Source organism: Cnephaeus nilssonii (genome assembly GCF_951640355.1).
Source record: "Cnephaeus nilssonii genome assembly, chromosome: 4".
Classification (NCBI taxonomy): domain Eukaryota; kingdom Metazoa; phylum Chordata; class Mammalia; order Chiroptera; family Vespertilionidae; genus Cnephaeus; species Cnephaeus nilssonii.
This window is the reverse complement of record NC_137075.1, coordinates 19384217-19411844: the sequence shown is the minus strand read 5'-3', so window position 1 is coordinate 19411844 and position 27628 is coordinate 19384217. Positions and strand designations below refer to the sequence as shown.

The 27628-nt window shown below is 43.8% G+C and overlaps 1 protein-coding gene across 1 annotated transcript in view; it reads left to right on the top strand.

Moving 5' to 3' along the window:
• The window catches only part of LOC307097429 (uncharacterized protein), a 127166-nt gene that overhangs the window by 18074 nt on the left and 81464 nt on the right, over positions 1-27628 (top strand). The window contains exon 2 of the mRNA XM_079767468.1: positions 10054-11073. Coding sequence (XP_079623594.1) covers positions 10069-11073 — 1005 coding nt within the window. The 5' untranslated portion in view covers positions 10054-10068. The remainder of the gene's footprint in view (positions 1-10053; positions 11074-27628) is intronic.

Here is a 27628-nt window from a genome sequence, read left to right as displayed (position 1 = left end):
TTTTGGGGAAAGCAAAAATATAATGTTAGCTCTTCGTTTTATTTTTTTGTTGTAAATTCTCTTAATCAGATTGAGGAGTTTAACTCATCTAGTCATGTTCCCTATGATTCATAGCTTGCCTAGAATTATTTACTTATTTTTTATTTTAAACTAGAGGCCCAGTGCATGAAAATTCATGCACTGGAGGGGGTGGGTCCCTCAGCCCGACCTGCCCCCTCTCACAGTCTGGGAGCCCTCAGGGGTGGGAGGCAACCTGGAAAACAGGGGGAGGCGACACTCCATCACACCTGTGCTGCTGCCACTGCCAGCAGTGCAAGACTCGGCCGGCCCTGGGAGGCTGGGCAGCTGCTATCCCAGGCTTGCCTGGGTCTCAGGCCAGCCCTGGGCAGCTGGGGGGCCGAGTGGACTGGGGGACTCTGGAGGCAGGCGTGCGGCCTTGCCGCATGCCTGCCGCCCTGGCTGGGCTGATGGGACTGGGTGCCGCCATCTTGTGGCTGTGGGCGCCACCATCTTTGAGGGCATGGCATTAATTAGCATATTCCCTCCTTATTGGCTGTGGGTGCTGTCATATTTGAGGGCGGGACAATCAATTAGCATATTACTTCCTTATTGGCTGTGGGCGCCACCATCTTTGTGACAGTGTGAGGGTCAATTAGCATACTCCCTCTTTATTAGATAGGATGGGTATTGAATTTTGTTAAATGATTGCTCACTATCTATTGAAGTGATCATTTTTATCTTCTTGTATTCTGTTATTATTATCAGTTATATTGACTTTCAAATTTTCAATCAAATTTTCAACTGTGGGATAAATGCTATATGATTAAGAAATATTATGCTTTTAAAAAATATAGTTTTGGCCCTGGCTGTGTTGCTAAGTGGTTAGTGTTGACCCACACATTGAAGGGTCATGGGTTTGATTCCCAGTCAAGGCACATACCTGGATTTCTGGTTTGCTCCCCAGCCTTGGTCAGGGCAGGTGTGGGAGGCAACCAGTTGATGTGTCTTTCTCACATTGATATTTTTTCTCTCCCCACCCCCCTTCTCTTCCTTCCACTCTCTTTAAAAAAATCAATGGAAAAAATATGTTCATGTGCATTTTAACAACAACAACAAAATATGTGTGTGTGTGTGTGTGTGTGTATATATATATATATATATATATATATATATATATATATATGTTTTGATATGATAATATTTTATTAAAGATTTTTGCATCTATGTTCATGAGGGATATTGATATGTACTTCTTTCTTCCTTTCTTTCTTTTTTAAATACCCTTCTCAGGTTTGGTATTAGGGTTATGCAAGTGTCAGAAAATAAGTTCCTTTCTCCTCTATTTTCTGAAAATATTTGTCTAAGATTGGTGTTATTTCTTTCTTGAGTGCTTGAGAGAACCACATGGCCCTGGAACTTCCTTTGTTGTAAGATTTTTGGCAATGAATAAGTTTATTTGTCATAGGACTATTCAGGTTTTCTTTTTTATGTTAATTTTGATAAGTTGAAATTCTCAGAAATTTGCCCATTTTATCTAAATTGTTGAATTTGTTGGCATAAAGTTATATTCTCTTATTATCATTTACTATTTTAGGATCTGTAGTGAAAATCTCTTTTCATTCCTGATATAGATGAGTTTTGCTCTCTCACTTTAGTTCTTGAACAATCTAGCTAGGGGCTTTAAATATTTTGTTGATAGTTTTGAAAGAACCAGCTCTTGGCTTTGTTAATGTTCTCAATTATTTTTCTGTTTTCTATTTTGATTGATTTATATCCTCACTAGAGGCCCGGTGCACGAAATTCGTGCATGGGGGTGTGTGTGTCCCTCAGCCTAGCCTGCACCCTCTCCAATCTGGGACCCCTCGAGGGATGTCCGACTGCTTGTTTAGGCTCAATCCAGGTAGGATTGGGCCTAAACGGGCAATCGGACATCCCTCTCACAATCCAGGACTGCTGGCTCCCAACTGCTCACCTGCCTGCCTTCCTGATTGCCCCTAACCGCTTCTGCCTGCCAGCCTGATCACCCCCTAACCACTCCCCTGCCAGCCTGATTGATGCCTAACTGCTCCCCTGCCAGCCTGTTTGCCCCTAACTGCCCTCCCCTGCAGGCCTGCTCACCCCTAACTGCCCTTCCCTGCAAGTCTGGTCACCCCCAACTGCTCTCCCCTGCAGGCCTGGGTCCCCCCTAACTGCCCTTCCCTGCAGGCCCGGTCGCCCCCAACTTCCCTCCTCTGCCGGCCTGGTCACCCCTAACTGCCCGCCCCTGCAAGCTTGATCGCCCCCAACTACCCTCCCTTGCAGTCCTGGTCCCTCCCAACTTCCCTCCCCTGCTGGCCTGATCGCCCACAACTATCCTCCCCTGCAGGCCTGATCCCTCCCAACTCCCCTCCCCTGCTGGCCATCTTGTGGTGGCTATCTTGTGTCCACATGGGGGCATCCATCTTTGACCACATGGGGGCAGCCATCTTGTGTGTTGGAGTGACAATCAATTTGCATATTACTCTTTTATTAGATAGGATAGAGGCCTGGTGCATGGGTGGGGGCCAGCTGGTTTGCCCTGAAGGGTGTCCTGGATCAGGGTGGGGGTTCCCTTGTGGAATGGGGCGGCCTGGGTGAGGGGCCTGTGGTGGTTTGCAGGCTGGCCATGCCCCCCGGCGACCCAAGCAGAGGCCCTGGGATCTGGGATTTATTTATCTTCTATAATTGAAACTTTGTAGCCTTGAGTGGAGGACTCGGCTGGCCAGGGCAGGTGGAAAGCTTGGCTTCCTCCATTGCTGGGGAAACCCAAGCCTCCTGCTCTCTCTGTGGCCGCAGCCATCTTGGTTGGGTTAATTTGCATACTCACTCCTGATTGGCAGGTGGGCATGGCTTGTGGGTGTAGCGGAGGTACGGTCACTTTGCATATTACTCTTTTATTAAATAGGATACTTATATCTTTCTTTTTACTTTGGGTATCTTTTACTCCTCTTTTTCTAGATTCTTGAGGTGGAATTCTAGGCTATTGATTTTAGACTTTTCTTTTAGATTTAAGCATTTAAGCTGTACTGTTCCATCTAAGCACACACTGACATTCTGATTTGTTGTATTTTCATTATTATTTACTCTAAAATATCTTCTAAGATTTAATAATACCTTTGTATTTTTTTTATTATCTATTGACTTGTTAGTTATACTGCTTTGTATTACTTTAAAAAATTATTTCTCTAGGAATTACAATATACATCCTTAACATTTCACAGTCTAGAGTTAATATTGAACTAGTTTGCAGAAACTTTCAACCATAGTTCTCTTACCCACCCTCATCCCAGGCTTTTTGATTGTTATACATTATGTCTGCATATACAAACACCCACAAGACGACATTGTAATTTTCCATACAATTTTTTAAAAACAAGATTAAAAAATGGCCTTTAAAACTTACCCAAATAGTTGCCATTTCTGATTCTTCATTTCTTTCTTTCTTTTTTAAATATGTTTTTATTGATTTCAGAGAGGAAGGGAGAGGGAGAGAGAAATAGAAATATCAATGATGAGAGAGAACCATGGACCAGCTGCTTCCTGCATGCCCCCTACTGGAGAGTGAGCCTGCAACCCAGGCATATGCCCTGACCGGGAATCAAACCAGTGACCATAGGTCGATGCTCAACCACTGAGCCACACTGGCCAGGCTCATTTCTGAAGATTCAGTTTTCCTCTCATAAAATTTCTCTTCAGCCTGAAAAACTTTATCTTTAGCATTTCTTGTAGTTCTAGTCTGCTGGTAAATAACCCCCTTAGTTTTCCTGTATCTGAATGTCTTCATTTTGCTATCATTTTTTAAAGAATGTTTATTAGATATATAATTCTGGGTTGACTTTTTGTGTGTGTGTCTTTTAGCATGTAATAAATTCTATTTCACTGTCTTTTGGTCTCAGTCATGTTTGATCATAGTCATTTTGGTTATATCCTGGACACTGTAAATGTTTTCCCTATAAATAATGTGTTGTTTTCTCTGTCTGCTTTCAGTATTTTATCTTTGTCTTTGGTTTCCAGCAGTTCACATGTGGTTTTCTTTTACTTTAACCTACTTGGAATGTAATGAGCTTCTTGACTCTATAAATGTATGTATTTCTCCAAATTTGGGATATTCTCAGACATCATTTCTTCAAAAATATTTTTTCCACCCCTTTCTGCCCTCCCCTTTGGGATGTGGATTACCCATATATCAAAGCTTTTGATACTATCTTATAGGGCTCTGAGGGTTCTTTTTTAAAGCTTTTCTTTCTCTTTTTAAAATACTGAATAATTTCTGTTGATTTATCTTCCAATTCACTGACTCATCTGACATTTCCAAATATCATTATTTTCCAGGTATAATATTTATATTTTTAATTTTAATTTTTTTTGGTTAAGATTTTCTATCTTTTTAGTCATCTTTAGCACATTTCCTTTACTTCATGGAGCATAATTATAATAGCTGCCTTAAAGTCCTTGTTTAATAATTGCAACACCTGGGTTATCTCTGGACTGACATCTTAAGTATCTTTGCCCTTGAAAATGGGTCAGATTTTTCTAGATCTTTTTATGTCAAGTATTTTTTAGTTATATCCTGGACATGGTGAATGTTTTGTTGTGTAGACTCTGACTTCTGTTATATTCCTCTGAAGAATGTTGATGGGTTTTTTGTTTGTTTGTTTGTTTTGCAGGCAATTCACCAGATTAGATTCATTGTAAACTCTATCTCATTCTCAACAGTTGGAGGTTACGTTCAGCTAAATCTCATTTCAGCTCTTAAGCCGTTGCTGTGTTGCTTTGAATTTGTCCCACATACGCACTGTTCAGGGGTCAGTCTAGACTTGTGTGGTGTTTAGACAGAATTGGGAAGGTCCTGTTTCTGGCTCTCTCCTCTAGGATTTCTCTCTCATTCCTCCATAGTGGTGGTTGCCTGGAAGCTTTTCTCTGATTCTTCTGGCCAGAATCATAAAGGGCTTTTATTGAAAATTCTGTGGACTTCTGAACAGTTTTAGAAAAGTTATTTTCTGAGTTGGTAACAACTTTTCTCTATATTCTATATCACTTTAATCCAGCATCATATGTGTTGTTTACTATTAGTATTATTGATATTATTAGGATTAAAGGTGGGAAAAACAGTATTATAGAAAGTGTGGAAAAATAGAAAAAATTTATCCCATTTTCTTAGCAAAATAGTTAAAATGTTTATATATTTCCTTTTAGACTTCTTCATAAATTATCATCAGTACACAAAGAGATCTTGTTTCTGCCACTGATATTTCAAAAGCAAATATTATTTTCAGAATATATGTATTTTTCCTGCAATGCTGATGATTTTATTAGATGAAATAAGCTGTCTTTGGCTTAAATGTTTCTTTTGGAACTGTAGTGCTGTGCATTGGAAGTTGATGTTTATGTGAAATTTAGGAAGTGAATTGAGATGATATTGGCAATGGATCCAGAGAACCTAAATCTTATTCTTAGTGGTTCACCCTCCCCACTGAGTGGAGGAGGTCAGGGTGAAGTAACCCATATAACCATCTGCGGCTTTGACTCCATTCCCAATGTCTGACTCTGCTAACCCTTTTCCAGTGTACTACTCAAATCAACCAGCTTACTGTATGAGGACTCATTTCCCCGATGTGAAGTGTTCATGTAACTTGCAGCCAAGTCATCTGGTGGTCTGCTCTACTTATTTCTACCTTAGTTAGAGTCTAGAATAGAGTTTTGTATCTTCTGTTCTAATAGGAGGAACAGCTACACCTGCAATAACCAGAGAGCAACCTGTTCCAGAGACTAGAGCATTCACACAGGTAGCCCCTCCTGACTTTTAGCCAGTTTTGGCCAGTGAGCTTCCTCCTTATGTCTGACCAGACCTTGTGAGATAGGACAGAGGTCTGGCTATTGACCTTTCTGACTACCTCATTGCTTAGACATTGGCCCTCCTGATAGAGCAGAAAGGAAAAGGCACAGAATTCTAATCATTAGGAAAAAAGAGGAGAGTGAAATTACCGCACAGGTTGCAAAGATTTCAAGCACACTCTTTCCCATTTTAAAATACAGCATAAACTTAATCAACCTGGATTATGAGCAGCATGCTTGATACCTATGTAGATTAATACTTTCTTTTTTGTGATGGTTACATTATTTTTCCTTGAGTATCTCCAAATCACACCTAGTCTCTTTCTTTTTAATAATTTACTACCAAGAAAAAGAGAACACATTATTTTCCCATAATATTGGATGTTTAAAAAGGATTTTACATGTTTTGCAGAATTGAGGGCGTGGGGTGGGGCTATAAAGGCACCAAGCTTTGATGGACTGGCCCATTTAGCATTGGGATACCACCTAGTTTGAAAACATAATAGAAGTTCCTGTCAAATTTAGTTCTATTTCCTGGTTTATTTTTTACATATAAAGAGCAACTTTCTTATGAAGAACTCAAGAGAATGTAATGAGAAATGTTGAACAATAACCACTTGTTAAACGTCAACAACAAACCATAAGCCAGGAGAAGTTGGGAAGGGGATGCAAAGCAGGAACTAAGAAAAAAAAAGGGAAGTGCAGTTGAGAGAGCCAAGTCAAATTCTCATAATGTATTAATGTATTTCTGGTCTCTGCTCTGTTCCAGGCACTACCTTTTAGTCTTTTGTAGAAAGAAATGCAGATGGTGTCAGTATAGACCTATTACCACCTGTGCAAACAATAATTGTCAAAACACTATAAGAAAGATTCTACAGCATTTTTAAAATAAGGAAACTTCCTTAAGAGCTCTAGAAATAATTTCTAATGTTCATATATTATGGCTTGAAGTAGAGGCAAAAGATTACTATTTTCACTTTTTAATATGATAGAATTGAATCATCTAAGGTCTGGCCAGCGGTGGAGCTGCATAGAGAAAGAAAGCCCACTGATTCACAGATGAGAGCTCTGCGTAGGAAGGTCCTGGGTTTGAGAGCCAGCAATGGACATTTTGGAGATTAAAAGTAATATGACTATATTTAAAGGCTGATAAATAGGATGTTTTCTTCATATTTCACATACCGCATGACAAATGAAGAAATCTAATTGTAAAAATAACTCTTTTAGGAAATGATATAAAGAAATTCACCAAGAAATGTGGATAGCTGCTAAGCAAAGAAATGCCAATTTAAAAAGAACATAATTTCATGTCTAAGTCTTAAATCCATTGTATTTTGAAGCATGCCATAATTGAAGTGTAATTTCCCTTTCTACCCCCATACTATATTCAACCATTTGCCTTAGCATAATTTATTAATATTTCTTCTTTTATCACCAATTTAATACTGCATTTATAACATAAGCCATATTATTCTTAATTCTTTTGCTCAGTCTATAAGTTGATTCTAGCATCAGTGTATCAGTTTTAATGCTTGTATCTGTATAAGTTTTTTTAAATATACTTTTATTGATTTCAGAGAGGTAGGGAGGAGAGAGATAGAAACATCAATGATGAGAGAGAATCATTGATTGGCTGCCTCCTGCCTGCCCCACCCTGGGGATTGAGCCCGAAACCCTGGGCATGTGCCCTGACTGGGAATCAAACAATGACCTCCTGGTTCATAGGTTGATGCTCAACCACTGAGCCATGCTGGCCGGGCTATGTAAGTTTTAATTATCTTGTTGGACAAGTGCTTACTCATTTCCCTTTTCAAAATTTGGCTAATCTACTGTTTATGATTTCAAATGGATTCAGAATTACGCTTCAAAGTTCAAAATACCATTTTTAGATTTTGATTATGATGGCATTAAACCAATACAGTATTTGGAAAGATCTGATATAATTAAAATATTTTGTCTTCTCACCAAGGAACATTAACTTTTTATTTAGTTGAGTCTCTTTTATGTACTTCACAAAAATTAAAAAATTTAATTCATGCAGTTTTAGGACTTTTTTGTTCTGTTATTCCTAAGATACTTTTAAAATAAATATAAATTTTATATAATGGAATTTTGACATTTTGCTTTTGAATGTATCATTTTGATTTAAATGAAATTATTTAAAAATTTAAATGCCTTGTAAAACTCTATTATAATACTAATTAGCTTTTAGTGCTTAGGTTTTGTAGGTAGATAATCATATTTGGAAACAATGATGACATTCCAGAGGTGTTTCTGCTTTATTGTTTTATTTATTTTCAAAGAACCTTGGCCTTGGGTTTTCTAAAAAATAAATAAGGTTTTCTAATTCATTATTTTCTGCTTTTATTTTCATTGTTTTACCCTTATTCTTTTTTTAAAAATATGCTTTTATTGATTTTAGAGAGAGAGGATGGGAGATGGAGAGAGAGAACACTGATTGCTGCCTCCTGAACACCCCCTCTCAGGAACCGGTGACCTCTGGGTAACCAGTGACCTTTCAGTGCATGGGGTGACACTCAACCGAGTCACATCTGCCAGGGTTCTTTTATCCTGACTCTCAAAACTCTTCTCTTCTTGGCTTCTGTGGAACTCAGTTCTCATTTCCTAACTCATTTTTTTTCTCTCATCCATCCTACCTGCCACAGGTGATGTTGCCAAACAATCTGTCATTGACCCTTTTCTATTTATATTTCCTGTCCTGTTTTTGGTAGTGACTTCAGAGCTCTTAAGATCTCAGAATCCACTTATGATCATAGATAACTTGCCCTGCTGAATAGCAGAAGTGTTTTTCTTTAATTGTGCTAATACACATAACATAAAATTTACCATCTTAACCATTTTTAAGTGTACAGTGCAGTGAATAGCAGAAGGTTTATTATGCATTTGGTTATGACCAAGACTTTATGAAGGTGATTCTAAGTTCCTGTTTTATGAAGGAGCTTTAATTGCTCCCCCTTATTCCTCATCATTGGCCAGATCCTATCAGTCTTACCTTGTTAGGTCTCTGTTTTCACTGTGCTAGGTTACCAAGGCCAGGCCTAAGGCTCAAGCTATGGATACTCATATTTGCTCTCCCTCCCTTTATTGTTTCTCCCACTCAAAATTAATAGCCCTCTAGCACAGTGGTTCTCAACCTTTTTAATGCCGCGACCCTTTAATACAGTTCCTCATGTTGTGGTGACCTCCAACCATAAAATTATTTTCGTTGCTACTTCATAACTGTAATTTTGCTACTGTTAATGAATCGTAATGTAAATATCTGTTTTCCGATGGTATTAGGCTCTACAGTAGCGGTTCTCAACCTGTGGGTCGCAACATTAGATGGTATCGAATCACTTTTCTATTAAAAAGTTTTCAAATGGTTTCTAGTAGTTCACAGGGAAAGTTCAGTCACCTGGCCTGCGGCCTCATGATCTCACTGCAGCCTACCTCGTGGCTGCTGGGGCTCAGGTGGCACATGGCGGGAAGTGGGCTGGGTAAGGGATGGGGACACCCAGGACCAACTGGAGGAGGAGGTGGAAAGTGCTATCCTGCCAGACTGCTTGAGATTTCCTGTGCCTGTGTGCACTATGGTTTCTGTGTACTATGTGCACTATGGAAGTGGGACACTACATTATAGTCTAAAAGGCTAATATGCAAATCGACCCAACAGGGGAACGACCAGTCGCTATGACACTCACTGACCAACAGGCGGCAGACGCTCAATGCAGGAGCTGCCCCCTGGTGGTCAGTGCACTCCCACAGGGGGAGCCCTGCTCAGCCAGAAGCCAGGCTCTGGGATGGCCAGTGCAGCAGCCGTGGCGTGAGCCTCTCCAGCCTCAGCCCTAAGGATGTCCCACTGCTGGCTTAGGCCCAACATCCCCTGAGGGCTCCTGGACTTTGAGAGGGCTTAGCCGGGCTGAGGGACACCCCCCCCCCCCCAGTGCAGAATTTAGTGCACGGGGCCTCTAGTGTTACAATAAATCCAATAGGGGTTTCAGAAACACCCACTGTAAAAGAGGCTTTAAAGGTTTTCATGGTTCCTGTGAAAAGGTCAGTAGTTGGTTTTAAAATGATATAAAGTACTACCACCCACTGGTGGCTCAGGGAGCACAGGGAGAGGTCTGCGATGATAAGCTTTTTGAGTTGGGATTTTGTCAACAGAATTTTGTTATATGTTCATATATTGTTATTTCGCAGGACAAACTAGTCAAGATGTCCACGATTTCGAAGCACTTTGGACTGAGCTATAGAGAAGAATCGTACATCTTTAAAGAACTTGAGAAGGTTCGCAGGAAGACCAAAAAGGATTTTCTCCGATTCAAGCAGAAGCTGGCCTCCAAGACCTTAGTGGATGGAGTCCCCGTCGGCGGCCTCGGGGCCCCTGGCCCGGCCAGGTCTGGGGAGAAGGGGGGCGTGTCCCGCGCTCGACCCCGGGAGCCATCAGGGTTCCCTTGGGCCAAGGGCCCCAAGACCCCCGAGGCAGCCCTCCTGCAGCAGGCGCTCCGCGGCGCAGGGCCCTGGGGCCCCGGAGAGGGGGCCGCGCCCTGGAGGCCCCGGCCGTTTCGCCCCCGGGACTTCTACCTGCGGAGCTCCGCGTTCCTCCGGCACCGGCCCCCGAAAGAGCCGCCGGTCATCGCCACCGGGGCCGGCACGTCCAGACCCGTGGTCCTGAGGCCACCCCCTGCGTCCAGGAGGAGGCCCGGGGAGCGCCCAGGCCGCTGGAGCCCTCAGGCCGCAGACGCCCAGCCCGAGCTCGACTCGGCCCCGGCCCCGGCCCCCGCCCCGGCCCCGGCCCCCGCCCCGGCCCCAGCCCTGGTCCCGGCCCTGGCGCAGAGCTCCAAGCTGCAGGCAGCTCCGCCCGCAGAGGCCTCGGCCGCCAGAGAGATCAAGAGCCGCTCGACTTCCAGCGAGGAGGGCGAGGCGGAGGCGGCCACCCAGCGCCGGAGGGTGAGGATTCGCTCCCAGGTCCTGCGCGAGAGCGCGCCCGCCACGCCGCGGGAAGCGCCCGGGTCCTTTTCCAAAACCAGCGCGGATCTTCTCCAGGCGAGCGACCGGCCGGGGGCCGCCGCGCACAGCCCGCTGCCCGTGCGAGTGATCCCCACGTCCATAGAGGAGATCATCGCCTCGCTGCAGTCCGAGGCCCAGCTGGCCTCTGACCAGACTATCAAAGAGCTCATACAGAGTGTCCTCGGCCAGAACTACGACATTAACATGGAAGTAGGTGCAAAAGAAGGGGAGTGGTAGTTCTCCTGGGCAAATGCAACCTTAGGATGCAGACGTACATAAAATGTTACAGTGCAGGCGGTGTGTGCCCAGCTAGGCGGCAAGCTACATAAAGCGTTGCAGTGTTAGTCAAGGTTTTGCATTTTGCATTTGAATTTTTAAGTTTTTCCACCCAAGGAGGGTATCCTGTTTTCAAAGGGGAAAAAACTGAGAGGTTATTTCAAAAACTGGTTCAAACAACAGTTAGAGGCCTGAGGAACGCATCACTGGTCACGTTTCCTTTCAAAGTCTCTGCGATTATTCAGTATTGAAATAACAGAGCAGATGTTTCATATGGAAAACTCAAGTCTTTTCCCATTACAGCTTAGTATTATTAGCAGTGAATTTATATCCTAAGAAGATCAGTATATTACTATTAAGAAATTGAATTTGTAAGAGTTCTGTAACATTTTCAGTGAAAACCGTTCTTTTAAAATGTTTCTTTAATTGAATTTATTGGGATGGCATTGGTTCACAAAACCATACAGGTTTCAAGTGTACAACTCAATAAAAACACCATTTGTACACTGTATCATGTGCCCATCACCCAAAGCAAAGTCTCTTTCCATCTCCATTTATCTCCCCTTTGCTCACCTCCACCTACCCCCACTCCCCTAGCACCACACTGTTCTCTCTCTCTCTCTCTCTCTCTCTCTCTCTCTCTCTCTCTCTAGGAATCGAACCTGTAACCTCTTGGTTTTCTAAGTTGATGCTCAACCACGGAGTCACATGGACCCTGCAGTACCACTGCTTTTTTTATCTACTACCTACTGATGGGCTCTTGGGCTATTTCCAGATCTTGGCTATTTTAAATAACACTGCAGTGAACTTAGGGGTGCATATATTCTTTTGAATTAGTGTTTTGGGTTTCTTCAGATATATTCCCCAAAGTGGGATCACTGGATAAAAAGGCAATTCAATTTTTAATTTTTTGAGGAAACGCCGTTCTGTTCTCCACAATGGCTGCATTCCCATCAACAGTGCACAAGGGTTCCCTTTCCTCCACATCCTCACCAGCAGATGTTGTTTGTTTATTTATTGATGACTAGTGACCTGGTGCACTAATTCATGCACATTGAAAGGGAATTAATTAGAAGAAATATTTTAATATCGCTATTCGCCCTTTCTCTATAATAGAAGAGTCAGAGATGAAAGAAAATTAGTAAAATGTATATGAAAATAATATATAAATTTATTAATAAATAAACAATAACAACAAAGACATGATATAAAAACAACAAAAACATGATATAAAAACAACAAAAGCATGATATAAAAACATTGATACAAATAATGACTGATAAATTGATTAAACTTATTCTAATATCTCCCTGTATGCCACATTAAGAGTAAAAACACGTTCAGAGTGCTTGACTGATTTCCCTTGTGATGAAGTATTTACAACTTTAACTTTAACGTCACATGCTCTTTGAACTCGAGAGAAAGCAACGTATAACTGACCATGTCTGAAAACAGGTTCAGGTAGGAATATTCCTACTCTGTCTAGAGCTTGTCCTTGTGATTTATTAATTGTCATCGCAAATGCTGGCATCATGGGAAACTGTCTTCAAATTAATTTAAATGGAAGACCAGTGTCAGACAGGGACAAATCAATTCTTGGAATCAGAACAACCTCTCCTTCTGCAGATCCTGTTAATAACCTGCTGTCAGGGTCCAGGGTGCGGGTGAACGGGAATATGGGTTGTCAAGATGTGTACAGCAAGCTGACCAATGGCCGATTCCGCGAGGAATGGGGCTTCCACCTCCCTGCTGTCAGGGTCCCGGTGCGGGTATCCGGCTCCCTCCTCCTTCCTGTCAGGGTCCTGGGTGTGGGTGAATAGGATTCAGGGCTGTCAGGCTGCTGACAACAAGGTCTAGGTAAGTGCTCGTCATATCTACTGGCTGGTCGTCTGGTCCTTGGTCGTTCTGGTCATTATGCCGTAACAGTCGCTCGGCTTTTATTATATAGGATAGCCATTCTGACAGGTGTGAGGTGATAACTCATTGTGGTTTTAATTTGCACATCTCTGATAATTAGTGATATCGAGTATTTTTTCATATGTCTATTGACCATCTGTATGTCCTCTTGGAGAAGTGTCTGTCTAGACCCTTTGCCCATTTATTTTTTATTTATTTTATTTTTAAATTCTTTATTGTTTAAAGTATTACATAAGTCTTCTTTTCCCCCCATTGACCTCTCCCCTTCCACTCCTACCGCCCAGCACATGCCCTCACCTGCCAACTGTCTATGTCCATTGATTATGTTCATATGCATGCATACAAGTCCTTTGGTTGATCTCTTACCCGCCCCCCCTCCCACCAACCCCCTCTCCTGCCTTTTCTCTGAGGTTGGATGGTCTGTTCGATGCTTCTATGACTCTGGCTCTATTTTTGTACATCAGTTTATGTTGTTCATTATATTCCACTAATGAGTGAGGTCATGTGATATTTATCTTTCTCTGACTGGCTTATTTCACTTAGCATAATGCTCTCCAGTTCCATCCATGCTGTTGCAAATGGTAAGAGTTCCTTCCTTTTTACAGGAGTGTAGTACTCCATTGTATAGATGTAGCACAGTTTTTTAATCCACTCACCTGCTGATGGGCTCTTAGGCTGTTTCCAAATCTTAGCTATTATAAATTGTGCTGCTATGAACATAGGGGTGCATATATCCTTTCTGATTGGTGTTTCTGATTTCTTGGGATATATTCCTAGAAGGGGATTACTGGATCAAATGGGAGTTCCATTTTTAATTTTTTGAGGAAACTCCATACTGTTTCCTACAGTGTCTACACTAGTCTGCATTCCCACCAAGAGTGCACGAGGGTTCTTTTTTCCATCCTCACCAGCATTTGTTGTTTGTTGACTTGTTGATGATAGCGATTCTGACAGGCCCATTGCCCATTTCTTAATTGGGTTGTTTGTCTTCTTGGTGTTGAGTTGTATAAGTTCTTTGAAATTAATCCATTATCAGATGTATCTTTGGCAAATATGTTCTCCCATTCAGTGGGTTACCTTTTTGTTTTGTTGATGTTGGTTTGTATTTTCTGTGCAAAAGCTTTTTAGTTTCATGTATTCCCATTTGTTTATTTTTCCTTTGTTTTTCTTGCCTGAGCAGATATGTTGACAAAAATATTGCTAAGAGACATGTCTGAGATTTTACTATGTTTTTTTTTCTAGGATTTTTATGGTTTTATGACTTACATTAAGTTTTTAATGCACTTTGAGTTTATTCTTGTGTATGGTATAAGTTTCATTTTCTTGTATGTATCCAGTTTTCCCAGCAACATTTATTGAAGAGACTGTCTTTACCCCGTTTTATGTTCTTGCCTACTTTGTCAAATATGAATTGATCATAAAGGTGTGGGTTTACTTCTGTGATCTCTATTCTGTTCCATTGATCTATATGCCGGTTCTTGTGCCAATACCATACTGTTTTGATTACTATGGCTTTGAAATATAATTTGATATCAGGTAGTATGATACCTCCAATTTTGTTCTTTCTCAAGATTGCTGAGGCTAATTGGGGTCTCTTATGGTTCCTTATAAATTTTTGGGATATTTGTTCTTGTTCTGTAAAATATGCTATTGGTATCATGATAGGAATTGAGTTGAATCTGTAGATTGCTTTAGGTAGTATGGGCATTTTAGTGATGTTAATTTTTCCTATCTATGAATACTATATATGCTTCCACTTATTTGTAGCTTCTTCAATTACTTTCTTCAGTATCCTAGAATTTTCTGAGTATAGGTCTTTTATCTCCATGGTTAAATTTATTCCTAGGTACCTTATTTGTTGTTGTTATTGTTGCAATAATAAGTGGGATTGTTTTCAAAATTTCTCTTTCTGATAGTTCATTATCTATATATATAATGAACATAACATCCAAAATGACCGAAGGCTCGACCGAACGCCAGGCTGTGCATGCAGCAGAGTGGGCAGAACTGCTGACCTCTTGGAGAGAGAGAGAGAGAGGCAGGGCTGATCAGCAGTGACCTCGCCAGAAGCCAAGCCTCTCTCTCTCTCCCAGAGGTCAGTAGTTTAGCCCGATTGCCAGCAGCCTGGGATGGCTGCTGATCAGCCCCGCCTCTATGATCAGGCCCGGAGATAGGCCCAGAGATGCTGACTGGCATAGAAACCAACCAATCAGAACCAAATCTGGGTGAATTGCGAGGAGCCAATGGCTGTCTAGGAGGCGGAGCTTTTGATGCTGACTGGCATAGAAACCAACCAATCAGAACCAAATCTGGGTGAATTGCAAGGAGCCAATGGCTGCCTAGGAGTTAGAGCTTTGACACTGACTGGCATAGAAATTGACTAATCAGAACCAAATCTGGGTGAACTGTAAAGGCAGAACCTAAGGTGGGAGCTGAGGAGGGGTTTTAAGGGCAACAGCTGTTTGGTGTAAGGTGTAAGAAAATGATTCAATTTTTTAATGACCAGTTTGGCAGTATAGTGCATATGGCTGGCTGTCAGTCCAGATATAGGGATTATATATTTTTGACTGCCAAGAGCATCTCCTCCTGCTGAAAAAGGCCCCCCGCCCATTTAAGCAATCTCATCCTATATAATCTATCTATACTAATAAAAGGGTAACACGCTAATTAGACCGGGTTGACCGGCCATCTTCCAGATGTCCGACTTCCTTCTGGACGAAGCCATGGTGGTGGGGGCCAAGGCAGAGGCAGTTAGCAGGGATCAGGCTGGCAGGGAAGGGCAGTTGGGGGCGAGATCAGGCCGGCAGGGGAGGGCAGTTGGGGGTGAGATCAGGCCTGCAGGGGAGGACAGTTGGGGATCAGATCAGGCTGGCAGGGGAAGGCAGTTGCAGGCGAGGTCAGGCCGGCAGGGGAGGGCAGTTAGGGGTGATCAGGCAGGCAGAAGAAGTTAGGGGCGATCAGGCTGACAGGGGGGCAAGGTAGGGGCAATCAGGCAGCCAGGCAGGTGAGTGGTTATAAGCCAGTTGTCCCGGATTGTGAGAGGGATCCTAGATTGGAGAGAGTGCAAGCCAGGCTGAGGAACCCCCCTCCATGTACGAATTTCGTACACTGGGCCTCTAGTTAATGTATAAAAATGCCACCATTAATTAATTTCTGAATATTAATTTTTTATACTGCTACTTTACTGAATTCATTTATTAGATGTAGTAGTTTTTGGTGCTGTCTTTAGAGTTTTGTATATACAATATCATGCCATCTAATGATAGTTTTACTTCCTTCTTTCCAATTAGGATGTCTTTTATTTTTTCTTCTTGTCTGATTGCTATGGCTAAGCTTTCCAATAATATGTTGAATATGCGTGGGAAAGCAGATATCCCTGTCTTGTTTCTGATTTTGAGGGAAACCCTTGTAGTTTCTGCCCATTGAGTATGATGTTGGCTGTGGGTTCATCATATATGACCTTTATTATGTTGAGGTGTGATCCTTCTATTCCCACTTTGCTGAGGCTTTTTATCATAAATGGGTGCTGAATTTTATCAAATGCTTTTTCTGAATCTATTGATCTGATTATGCGGTTTTTATTTTTCATTTTGTTTCTGTGATGTATCATGTTTATTAATTTACAAATATTGTACTAACCTTGCATATCCATAAAAAATTCCACTTGATAATGGTGTGTGATCTTTTTAATGTATTGCTGGATCTGGTTTGCTAACATTTTGCTGAGGATTTTAATATCTATGTTCATCAGGAATACTGGCCTATAATTTTCTTTCTTTGTGGTGTCTTTATCTGGTTTTGGAATTATGATAATGTTGGCTTCATAAATAGAGCTTGGAAGTCTTCTCTCCTCTTGAATGTCTTTTTTATTTATTTTATTTTTTGTTAATCCTCACCTGAGGATATTTTTCCATCGATTTTTAGAGAGAGTGGAAGGGAAGGGAAGAGACAGAGAGAAACATCAATGTGAGAGGGACACCTTGATTGGCTGCCAGGGCCGGGGTTTGAGCCTGCAACTGAGGTATGTGCTCTTGACTGGAATCGAACCCAGGACCCTTCAGTCTGCGGGCTGACGCTCTATCCACTGAGCCAAACCAGCTAAGGCCCTCCTCTTGAATTTTAAGGAATAGTTTGAGAAGGATAGGTGCTAGTTCTTTGAATGTTTGGTAAAATTCACCTGTGAAGCCATCCAGTCCAGGACTTTCCTTTTCTGGGAATTTTTAAAATTTTATTACTGCTCTGATTTCATTAGTTGTAATTGGTCTATTCAGATTTTCTGATTCTTCTTGATTCAGTTTTGGAAGATTGTATTTTTCTAGGAATTTGTCCAATTCCTCCAAGTTTTCCAATTTTTTGGCCTATAGTTGTCCATAGTATTTTCTTACAATCCTTTGTATTTTTGTGGTATCAGTTTAAAATTGCTATTGCCTTGTTGATTTTTTTGTTGGAAGATCTATTCATTGATGTCAGTGGAGTGTTAAAATTCCTTACTATCACTGTATTGCTGTCGATCTTGTTCTTAATGTCCACTAATATTTTATTTACCTATTTAGGTGCTCCTATGTTGGATGCATATTTATTTACAAGGGTTATATCATCCTGTTGGATCAATCTTATTAGTATTATGTAGTGAACTTCTCTGTCTCCTTTATGTCCTTTGTTGTGAAGTCTGTTTTATCTGATATAAATATTGCTACTCCAGCTTTTATTCATTTCCATTTGTATGGAATATTTTTTCCATGGAACATTTTTTTCCATACTTTCAGTCTGTGTTGTATTTTTTTATTCTGAGGTAGGTTTCTTGTAGTTAGCATATATATATGGGTCACATTTTTTAATCCATTCAGTTCCCCTATATATTTTAATTGGAGCATTTAATTCATTTGTATTTAAGGTTATTATTGACTAGAAGCCCGGTGCACGAAATTCGTGCACGGCAGGGGGTTGTCCCTCAGCCCAGCCTGTACCCTCTCCAATCTGGGACTCCTGGAGGGATGTCTGACTGCCCGTTTAGGCCCGATCCCACCAGGATCGGGCCTAAACGGGCAGTCGGACATCCATCTCACAATCCAGGACTGCTGGCTCCCAACTGCTTGCATGCCTGCCTTCCTGATTGCCCCTAACCGCTTCTGCCTGCCAGCCTGATCACCCCCTAACCACTCCACTGCCAGCCTGGTTGATGCTTAACTGCTCCCCTGCCAGCCTGTTTGCCCCCAACTTCCCTCCTCTGCCAGCCTGGTCACCCCTAACTGCCCTCTCCTGCAGGGTTGATCACCTCCAACTGCCCTCCCTTGCAAGCCTGGTCCCTCTCAACTGCCCTCCCTTGCAGGCCGGGTGCCTCCCAACTGCCCTCCCCTGCTGGCCATCTTGTAGTGGCCATCTTGTGTCCACATGGGGGCAGGATCTTTGACCACATGGGGGCAGCTATATTGTGTGTTGCAGTGATGGTCAATCTGCATATTACTCTTTTATTAGATAAGATAGAGGCCTGGTGCATGGGTGGGGGCCAGCAGGGTGTCCCCTGAAGGGTGTCCCGGATCAGGTGGGGGTTCCCTTGGGGTGTGGGAGGGGCCTGAGCGAGGGGCCTGCGGTGGTTTGCAGGCCGGCCAAGCCCCCTGGCAACCCAAGCAGAGGCCCTGGTATCTGGGATTTATTTTCCTTCTACAATTGAAACTTTGTAGCCTGGAGTGGAGCCAAGCCTGCTGCTCCTTCTGGGGCGGGGCGGCAGCCATTTCTGTGGCAGTTAATTCACCTTCTACAATTGAAACTTTGTAGCCTTAAGCGGGTGAGCCCGGCCAGGGTGTGCGGAAAGCTTTGCTTCCCGTGTTGCCGGCGGCAACCCTGGCCTGCTCTCTCAAGCTCCATTCTGCCGCCATTTGTTTGAATTTGTTTACCTTCTATAATTGAAACTTTGTAGCTTGAGTGGAGGCTTAGGCCTGCAACGGCTATGGAAAGCTTGGCTTCCTCTGTTACCTGGGAAACCTTGCTCTCTGTGGCTGTAGCCATCTTGGTTTGGGTTAATTTGCATACTCGCCCTGATTGGCTGGTGGGCGTGGCTTGGCTGGTGGGCATGGCTTATGTAGCGGAGTGATGGCTAATTTGCATATTACCATTTTATTAGAGAGGATAAGTTCTTATTTATTAACATTTTATTTTTTATACCTATATTTCTCTCTCTGTTTCTTCTTCTTAAAGCACATCATTTAACATTTCTTGCAATACTGGTTTGGTAGTAATGCACTCCTTTAGCTTTTTTTTTTTTTTTTCCCCTGGAAGCTCCTTGTTTCACCTTTAATTTTAAATGATAGCCTTTACTGGATTGAGCCTGCAGAAAGGGGCCAAGCACTTCCTCCAGGTCTCAGACAGTAGCATCCAAGGGATACACACCCCGAATGTCCCCACTCCTAGCAGCACTCCCTTCACCCCTGCAGAGTTGAGCTCACCAGAGTGGGGCCAACTGGACTTGGGAGGGCAGATCCAAACAGTGTCCCATTGCGGGTAGTGCCGGCAAGCCTGGGAGAAGAGGCGGGCGTCTTCCCCTTTCTGGGCAAAAGCCTCCCATGTGCACTGAAGGTCCCAGCTCCAAGTGGCTCTTGGACTGAGCTCAGCAGAGTAGAACCCTGGCTGCCAGGAAGGCAGGTTAAATGAATTTCTTATTGATGGAATAACTTGGACTGAGCTTGCAAGGGGGATAGGAGTGCCACCCCCCCACCTCCCGCCAAACTGTGATGTAGCCACACAACCCAGCTCCTGCCTGCCTGATTCCTGGACAAAAGCCTTGTTGGGAGATGTGCTTGAAAATCCCAGCCCTGTGCAAATCCCAGCTCTGTGTGGCACTCTGATTCCTCCGTGGAACAGAACTCAGCAGGGCAGGGCTATAGGAGTGGAAGGGCGAGCCAGTGATTCAACGGGGAGGAAGCGCTGGCTGTGCCCTCGAGGTGGGGAAGAATGGTCCCCTTTCCAAAGCTGCACAGTTCCCATCACTGTCTGAGTCTCTGCCAAGAGCTTCTCCCCAAAAAGAGCTCTTCAGAGGTCCGTGCTGGGTGCAGCCAGCAGACCCCACTGCAGGACGGAGCACAGCAGAGTGGTGTTGCCAGTAGTTGGAGGTCCGCACAGTGCACTCCCCAGGCTGGTGCTATAACAATAGGAGTGCTTGACCCTGGGAAGGTGGGGTCTGTCTCTGTAGCAGACTCTTCTCTCCAGGTGGACTGAATCCCTACTGATTTTCACCATTAGGTGCTATTCGAGTTCCTCTTCCCATCTCTGTTGCTCTGGATTGGGGATCCCTGCATAAAGTTGAGACCCCATGCTCCTGGACATATCCCTCCAGCTTCTCACCCATCAGGTGCAGGTGCCAGCACTTTCTTTTTTTTTTTTTAAATTTCTTTATTGATTAAGGTGTCACATATTTGTCCTCATCCCCCCATTCCCATCCCACACCCCTCCCCACGGATGCCCCAACCCCCTGTTGAACTTAACCATTGGTTAGGCTCATATGCATGCACACAAGACCTTTGGTTGATCTCTCCCCCCTCCCCCCACCCTCTCCTATCCTCCCTCTGAGGCCCGATAGTCCGATTGATGCCTCCTTGTTTCTGGTTCTGTTCTTGTTCGTCAGTCTATGTTGTTCATAATTTCCCCTAGATGAGCGAGATCATGTGTCACTAGAGATATACTTATAAGAACTGAATGTGAGACGAGCAATAATAGTTATGCTGACAGGCAAATGAATCAGTCTGTAGTGAGTTTCTTTCTGGACCAACAGTTCTTTTGAGACCCAATATCAATGTCCACCAGTTCCTTATGTGTACATGTCGGCACTGACCCCTCAGCTCTGGATGGTGGACAAATGGTGGTAATGCAGGTCCGACTCCCTCTGGTTTGGTCTCGGCCGGACCCAGGGGCATGGCTTCACCCAGACTCAGGGGCGCGTGGCCTCACCCGGACCCAGGGGGCGCGTGGCCTCACCCGGACCCAGGGGTGCGTGGCCTCTCCCAGACCCAGGGGTGCATGGCCTCACCCGGACCCAGGTGCGCGCGGCCTCACCCGGACCCAGGACCCAGCCTCACCTGGATCCAGGGGCACACGGCCTCACCCGGACCCGGGATCCAGCTTCACCCGGACCCAGGGGCGCGTGGCCTCTCCCAGACCCAGGGGCGCATGGCCTCTCCCAGACCCAGGGGCGCATGGCCTCACCCGGACCCAGGTGCGCGTGGCCTCACCCGGACCTGGGACCCAGCCTCACCCGGATCCGGGGTACACGGCCTCACCCAGACCTGGGATCTAGCTTCACCCGGACCCAGGGGCGCGTGGCCTCACCCGGACCCAGGGGCGCGGGTGCCAGCACTTTCTGTGTCTCTGCCCTTCCTACCAGTCTCTAAGTGGCTTCTTCTGTAAATCTTTGGCTATAATATTTCAGTTCAGCTAGCCTTCAGTTGGTTATTCAGGTTGGTTGCTCTATAATTTAGCTGTAAATCAGGTTTGGTGCTGGAAGCAGGTGAGTGTAGCTTCCACCTATTCTGCAGCCACCTTGCAATCCTATCTTAAATGTTTTTAAAAATTTACTCTTCCCAATTGTAGAGATTATAAATGATTCTTATGTGCCAAGCACTATGGGACACAGTGTGTGTGCATTTTTGTCCCAACAATAACTCCCTTAGGTGGATACTAGTAAGAGTCTCATTTTACACAGGAGGCTTCCTAGCAACTAATGCATGGTGGAGCTGGGATTCCATCCTAGGCAATCACACTCCAGAGACTGGACTGGAACCATGCCAGGGCTGTCCATTTGTTGATTGTGATGTGTCCCTGGCAGGGAGCAAAGCTAGATAGGGTCATAGTTTAAGATATTTTGCCCCTTATATAGATTTTGCTCTGGCAAGGACATTCAAAACAAAAATAATGACAAGGGAGTCTGAGTCCCACAGGGAAAGTGGGGGCTGTGGTGGTGGAGAGGAAGAGAACAAAAGAGGCAGTCATTTTTTATAATGGCAATGAGAATGACAGTAAGAGGAAAGATATATTCCCATTCTTGGCTGCAGCTCCAAACCTCTTGTTAGTACACAGAATATTGCTGCCACATTGTCTTTAAAATAAATTCAGGTCCAGAATACACTCTTGGCTGTGACTTAAAGAATGTGATCATAAAGCCCATTACGGAAACAAAAACATGTAAGGACAAGACTCCCCAGCGTTTTCTTTGACCTAATGTTTGTCAGCAGAGTAGGACAAACATTTTCAATTAAGTCCCACACCTCCCTACCAGTTACTGAACACGATCAGGGTGACTGATTGGGCCATTTCAAAATGGATATTTCTAATAAGGTTTTCTGTGGCTCTAATACAAAAGGAATCGGGGAAGTGAACTGAAAGACTTAAGGGAGAGAACAAAGGCCTTGGTGCCAGCCCCTGTGAGAAGAAACTCTATGACATAGTCAAGGTACTTGACATGAAGAGGGGCCTCAGAAGTCCTGTATAGTTGGGGAAGGTTACACTTTCAGAGCAAGGACCCTTGAGAGAGAGTATATTTTGAAGGGTTCAAGTAAAACGGAATACAAGAAGGGAGAGTATCAAATGGCAAATGAACACCAGATAGTGAATTCTGTTCTTTCTGTTATTCCATTTCTCATATGTATCCATTACTGATACTTCAGTTACCTGAATTGTTTTATGTAGGAGAATGGCCTCTAGCAGTAGAGTCAGAAGCCAAGGCAAAGCCATATATTATAAGACTTGTCCGGTCTGAAATGGCTCAGTGCCATCTCTGCCTACCATTATATTAATTTTTAGTGCAGCTTCAATTTAATTCTTGCTATTTCAATCTCCCTTTCCCTGGCCCCAACAATTCCAGACAATGAAACTTTGCATAATCTGTATCTATAAAAGCCTAAGTGACCGTTTGACCATTCGACCGTTCGACCATTCGACCGTTTGACCATTTGACCGGTAGCTATGATGCACACTGACCACCAGGGGGTAGATGCTCAACACACAGGCATGAAGACTTGGAACAGACTGATGAATCCCACAGGGAAGGGGGGCAGAGGGAGGGCAGGAAGAGATTAACCAAAGATCTTATATGCATACAAGATGCCAGGTGCACGGGTTCATGCACTGGTGGGGTCCTTCGGCCTGGCCTGCGGGGATCGGGCTGAAACTGGCTCTCTGACATCCCCCGAGGGGTTCTGAATTGTGAGAGGGCACAGGCCAGGCCAAGGGACTCCACTGGTGCACAAATCCATGCACCCGGCCTCTAGGTTTGAATAAAAGTGGTTTCATAAGATTTTTTTTAGGGTGATAAAGGAACAATGTGGAATTTGTTGAAATGGCTGTGGCTGGGTGGGTGAGAGATAGTAATAAAAATATAAGTATCAAAGTGGTCTAAATTATGATTTAAAAATTCTTAATATTAGAATGAGGATATTTGTTTTAATCATTTAGAGTTTTTTTTTAAATATTTTTATTGATTTCAGAGAGGAAGAGAGAGGGAGAGAGAGATAGAAACATCAATGATGAGAGAGAATCATTGATTGGCTGCCTCCTGCACAGCCCCCACTAGGGGATTGAGCCCACAACCGGGCATGTGCCCTGATTAGGAATCGAACCCTGACCTCCTGGTTCATAGGTCGATGCTCAACCACTGAACCACACTGACTGGGCCATTTGGAGTTTATATAAACAACATTCTGTCCAGGATAAGCAAAGAATATGGTTCTTAATTTTAAACATGTTTAACTTGGAGCCACAGAGCAATCCCTAGAGGGAAAGGCAAAAGATAAAACAATTTCAGCAGGGTGTATTGTCTTTGTTTAGAGCTTGGATATGGCCCCTCCATACCTAGTGTTCAGAGTTCCATAAATAATTACATTGTCCAATAGGTACACAGAATAACTGAAGATTAAATTTAGCTATCAAATGTAGGTCAAACATCTAAACCAGGGTTTCTCAACCTTGGCCCTACTGACATTTTGGGTTGGATAATACTTCACTGTGGGTGGTTGTCTTTAGAACTGCAGAATGTTTAAAATTATTCTTGGCCTCTACCCACTAGATGCCAGTAGCATAATCCTCTGCCTCTCTCCCCCAAAGTCATAACAATAAAATACCTCTAGATATTGCCAAATGAGACCCTGAGGGAAAGGGCAAAATCATTTCCCCATTCCTCCACCCAGTTGAGACTCACTGGCCTAAACAGTGTGCATATACTGTAGCAGGAGCTATTAGAAATGTTATAAGATCTTACGTTTGTTTTACAGGGGAGTTCACAATTATCACTCACAAAACACATTCTAATTATATAAGACTGGAGTTTAGAGACTACCTTTCAGATATTACTAAAGGATGCAGGAGCCATCCCATCCTTGCTTTTTCATGTGTAGTTGTTTTTGGTCCTACAACTCAAACAAAAATGGCTTAACATGACCTAGGTAAGAGGAAATTCATGTTTCAAGGTCTCTTATAAACAAATTAGAGGCCTGGTGCATGACATTCGTGCGCTGGGGGTGGGGTAGGGTGGGGGTCCCTCAGCCCAGCCTGCACCCTCTCGCAGTTCGGGACCTGTTAGCCTACTGGTGGGGAGTGGGCCGAAGCTGGCAAGTGGGCATCCCCCGCAGGTCCTTAGCGCTACGAAGAGGCAGGAGAGGCTCCCGCCACCGCTGCTGCGCTCACCAGCTCTGAGCCTGGCTTCTGGCTGAGCGAAACTCCCCCTGTGGGAGTGCACTGACCACCAGGGGGCAGCTCTTGCATTGAGCATCTGCCCCCTGGTGGTCAGTGTGCGTCATAGCGACCAATTGTTCCGCCGTTCGGTCGACTTGCATATTAGGGTTTTATTTTATAGGATAATGTATACTTCATAGGAAAATGTTATATGATAAAACTTATTCTACTTCCACTTCAGGGAAGATGAAATAAATGTACTTTTCCCTAGTCTTCCTGCTAAGTACAACTAACTAAGTACTAACTCTGGACATTATGTATGACTAACGTGAGAAGACTCACAAAGCTGGAGAGGAGGAAACAGACTGGCCAGGGACCTTAGAATTCAAAGAATTACATAGTGATGTGTTCTCAGATTTTCTTTTTGCCACATATATCCCAGACTTGGAGCTAAAGAAGCTGGCAGCCTAGAATGCTACTGGATACAGACAGAAGTCCCTCCTTCCCTCAAAAGCCTACTCTCTTTAGACAAAGGATTAAGAAAGGGCAGCCTAGCAAGACAAAACTTAGATAATAACTGTGCTATTCTAGTGAAACACCACAGAAAAACCTATGGCCTTATCCCCAACCCCACCAGGCAGGGCTGAGTGGGGAGTCTAGACTTTTACAATTACTAGGTTGTAACAAGGTACTCCAACCCTCTCCCCAGGTCAGTGGAGAGTCAATGATGTCGTCTGCCGGGGATGACCAGTAGCCCCTGAATGACGGATGAGCAGATTACTGACACAGATTCACTGTGAAAGAGAGGGCTAAGGGATGGCCTGGCTGTAGCAACCAGGCAGCCCCGATTGCCTGCCTCACTAGGCTTTTATTACAGTGTGAGATAAAGTTTATCTTTTAGATACAATCAATAGGGTGAGTAATCTTGGGAGGACATAAATGTTTACATTGTCCTCTAGGCAAGGGCATCCAGGGATTAAGCATAAGGATTCCAGTAAACACCCGGGGGTCTGCTCGTGTACAGACTTGGTTGGAAAGGCCAAGGAATAATCAGGTGCTGCCTTCGACACTCCCCTAAGTCTCCCCTAAGTTGGAATTCCGATAAACAGGGCAGGCGGCCTTCCACACACTTCCCTTTTATCAGAATGTCCTCCTCACAACTTTCCAACCAAGTTTCATGTGCTCCCCAACAGTGTCAGTGGAGAGTCAAGACTTTCAACACTGCTCAACAGTAAAGATGCTACTTTCTCTCTCCCCCTTTGTGTCTCTAGTGGCCATATGGGGGACAGTAATGAGTCATCCCTATCCTTCCTAACCAGAATGGGATCAGTGGAGGCCTAGTGGGAGCCAGAATTCCTACTCCTTCCCAGCAATAACAAGGAGGCCCCCACCCTGTTGTCAACGAAGTTGGGAACCTGGATACTACCCCTCCCTGGCAGTGATGATGCAGCTGTGCCCTTTCCTGACTGCCTCTGCTAAAGCCGTGTCAAAGGAAGCCAGCTACAACAGAAAGTTTAAATAAGGTTTTATAACATAATACCCAAAATGTTAATGTTTTAATAGAAAATTACCTGACATGCTAAAAACCAGGAACATTTTGACTTGACAGAAAAAAAGTTAATAGATGCTAATTTTCAGATGCCAGAGATGTTAGAATTACCTGACAAAGATTTTAAAGTGGACTTAAAAAAAATGCTTCAATAGCAATTTACACTTGAAACAATGAAAAAAAAAAATAGAAAGTCTTAGCAGAGAAATAGATTCAGTAAAGAAATAGAAGATATAAAGCCTTAGCTGGTTTGGCTCAGTGGATAGAGCATTGGCCTGCAGATGGAAGGGTCCTGGGTTCGATTCCGGTCAAGGCCACGTACCTTGGTTGCAGGTTCCCTGGCCCTGGTTAGGGTGCGTGCAGGAGGCAACCAATCGATGTGCCTCCCTCACATTGATGCTTCTCTCTGTCTCTTTCTCTCCCTTCCACTCTCTCTAAAAATTAATGGAAAAATATCCTCCGGTGAGGATTAAAAAAGAAAAAAGAAATTCTATATAATAAAGAGCTAATATGCAAATAGCCATCACATTCTCATGCCCTAATGCTGTAATGGCTCAGACACTCAACACTAGAGAGAGAGGAATGGGGACCAGCTAGGCACAAATGAGCTCATGAGAGAGGAATGGGGACCAGCCAGGCTGCGACCTGGGAGAGGGACAAGCTCCCTGTCCCGCGGTCCCCGGCGTGCGTGGCTACGCCTGCGCCTGCGGCCCAGCCCGGGAGAGAGACAAGCTGCACGCCCTGCAGTCCTGGGTGCCAGCAGCTGGGGCTTCAGCCCTGGAGAGGGACAAGCCGCCCACCTCGCGGTCCCGGGCACCAGCTTGTATTACTTAACTAAAAACTAGAAACAACTCAGATGTCCTTCAAGGAACAAATGGATATATTATTCAGCAATAAAAAGAAGTGCAGTACTTATATCTTCAACAACGGGATGAATCTTCAGAAAATTATGCTGAGGCAAAACGCCAATCTTGTTAGACACTGTATAACTCCACTTATATACATTCCTTTATTTTTATTTCAAATATATATATTTGTATTTTTTCCATCACCATTTATCTACCCTATACCCCCGTTACCTCCATCCACACTCCTTCCCCCACAATCACTACACTGTTGTCTGTGTCCATGAGTTCTTTCTTTTTCTCCCCTCTTTTTAAAAAACATATTTTTATTGATTTAAGAGAGGAAGGGAAAGAGGAGAGAGAGATAGAAACATCAATGATGACAGAGAATCATTGATTGGCTGCCTCCTGCACGCCCCTACTGGGGATTGAGCCCACGACCTGGGCATGTGCCCTTGACTGGAATTGAACCTGGGACCCCTCAGTCCACAGGCTGATGCTCTATCCACTGAGTCAAACCATC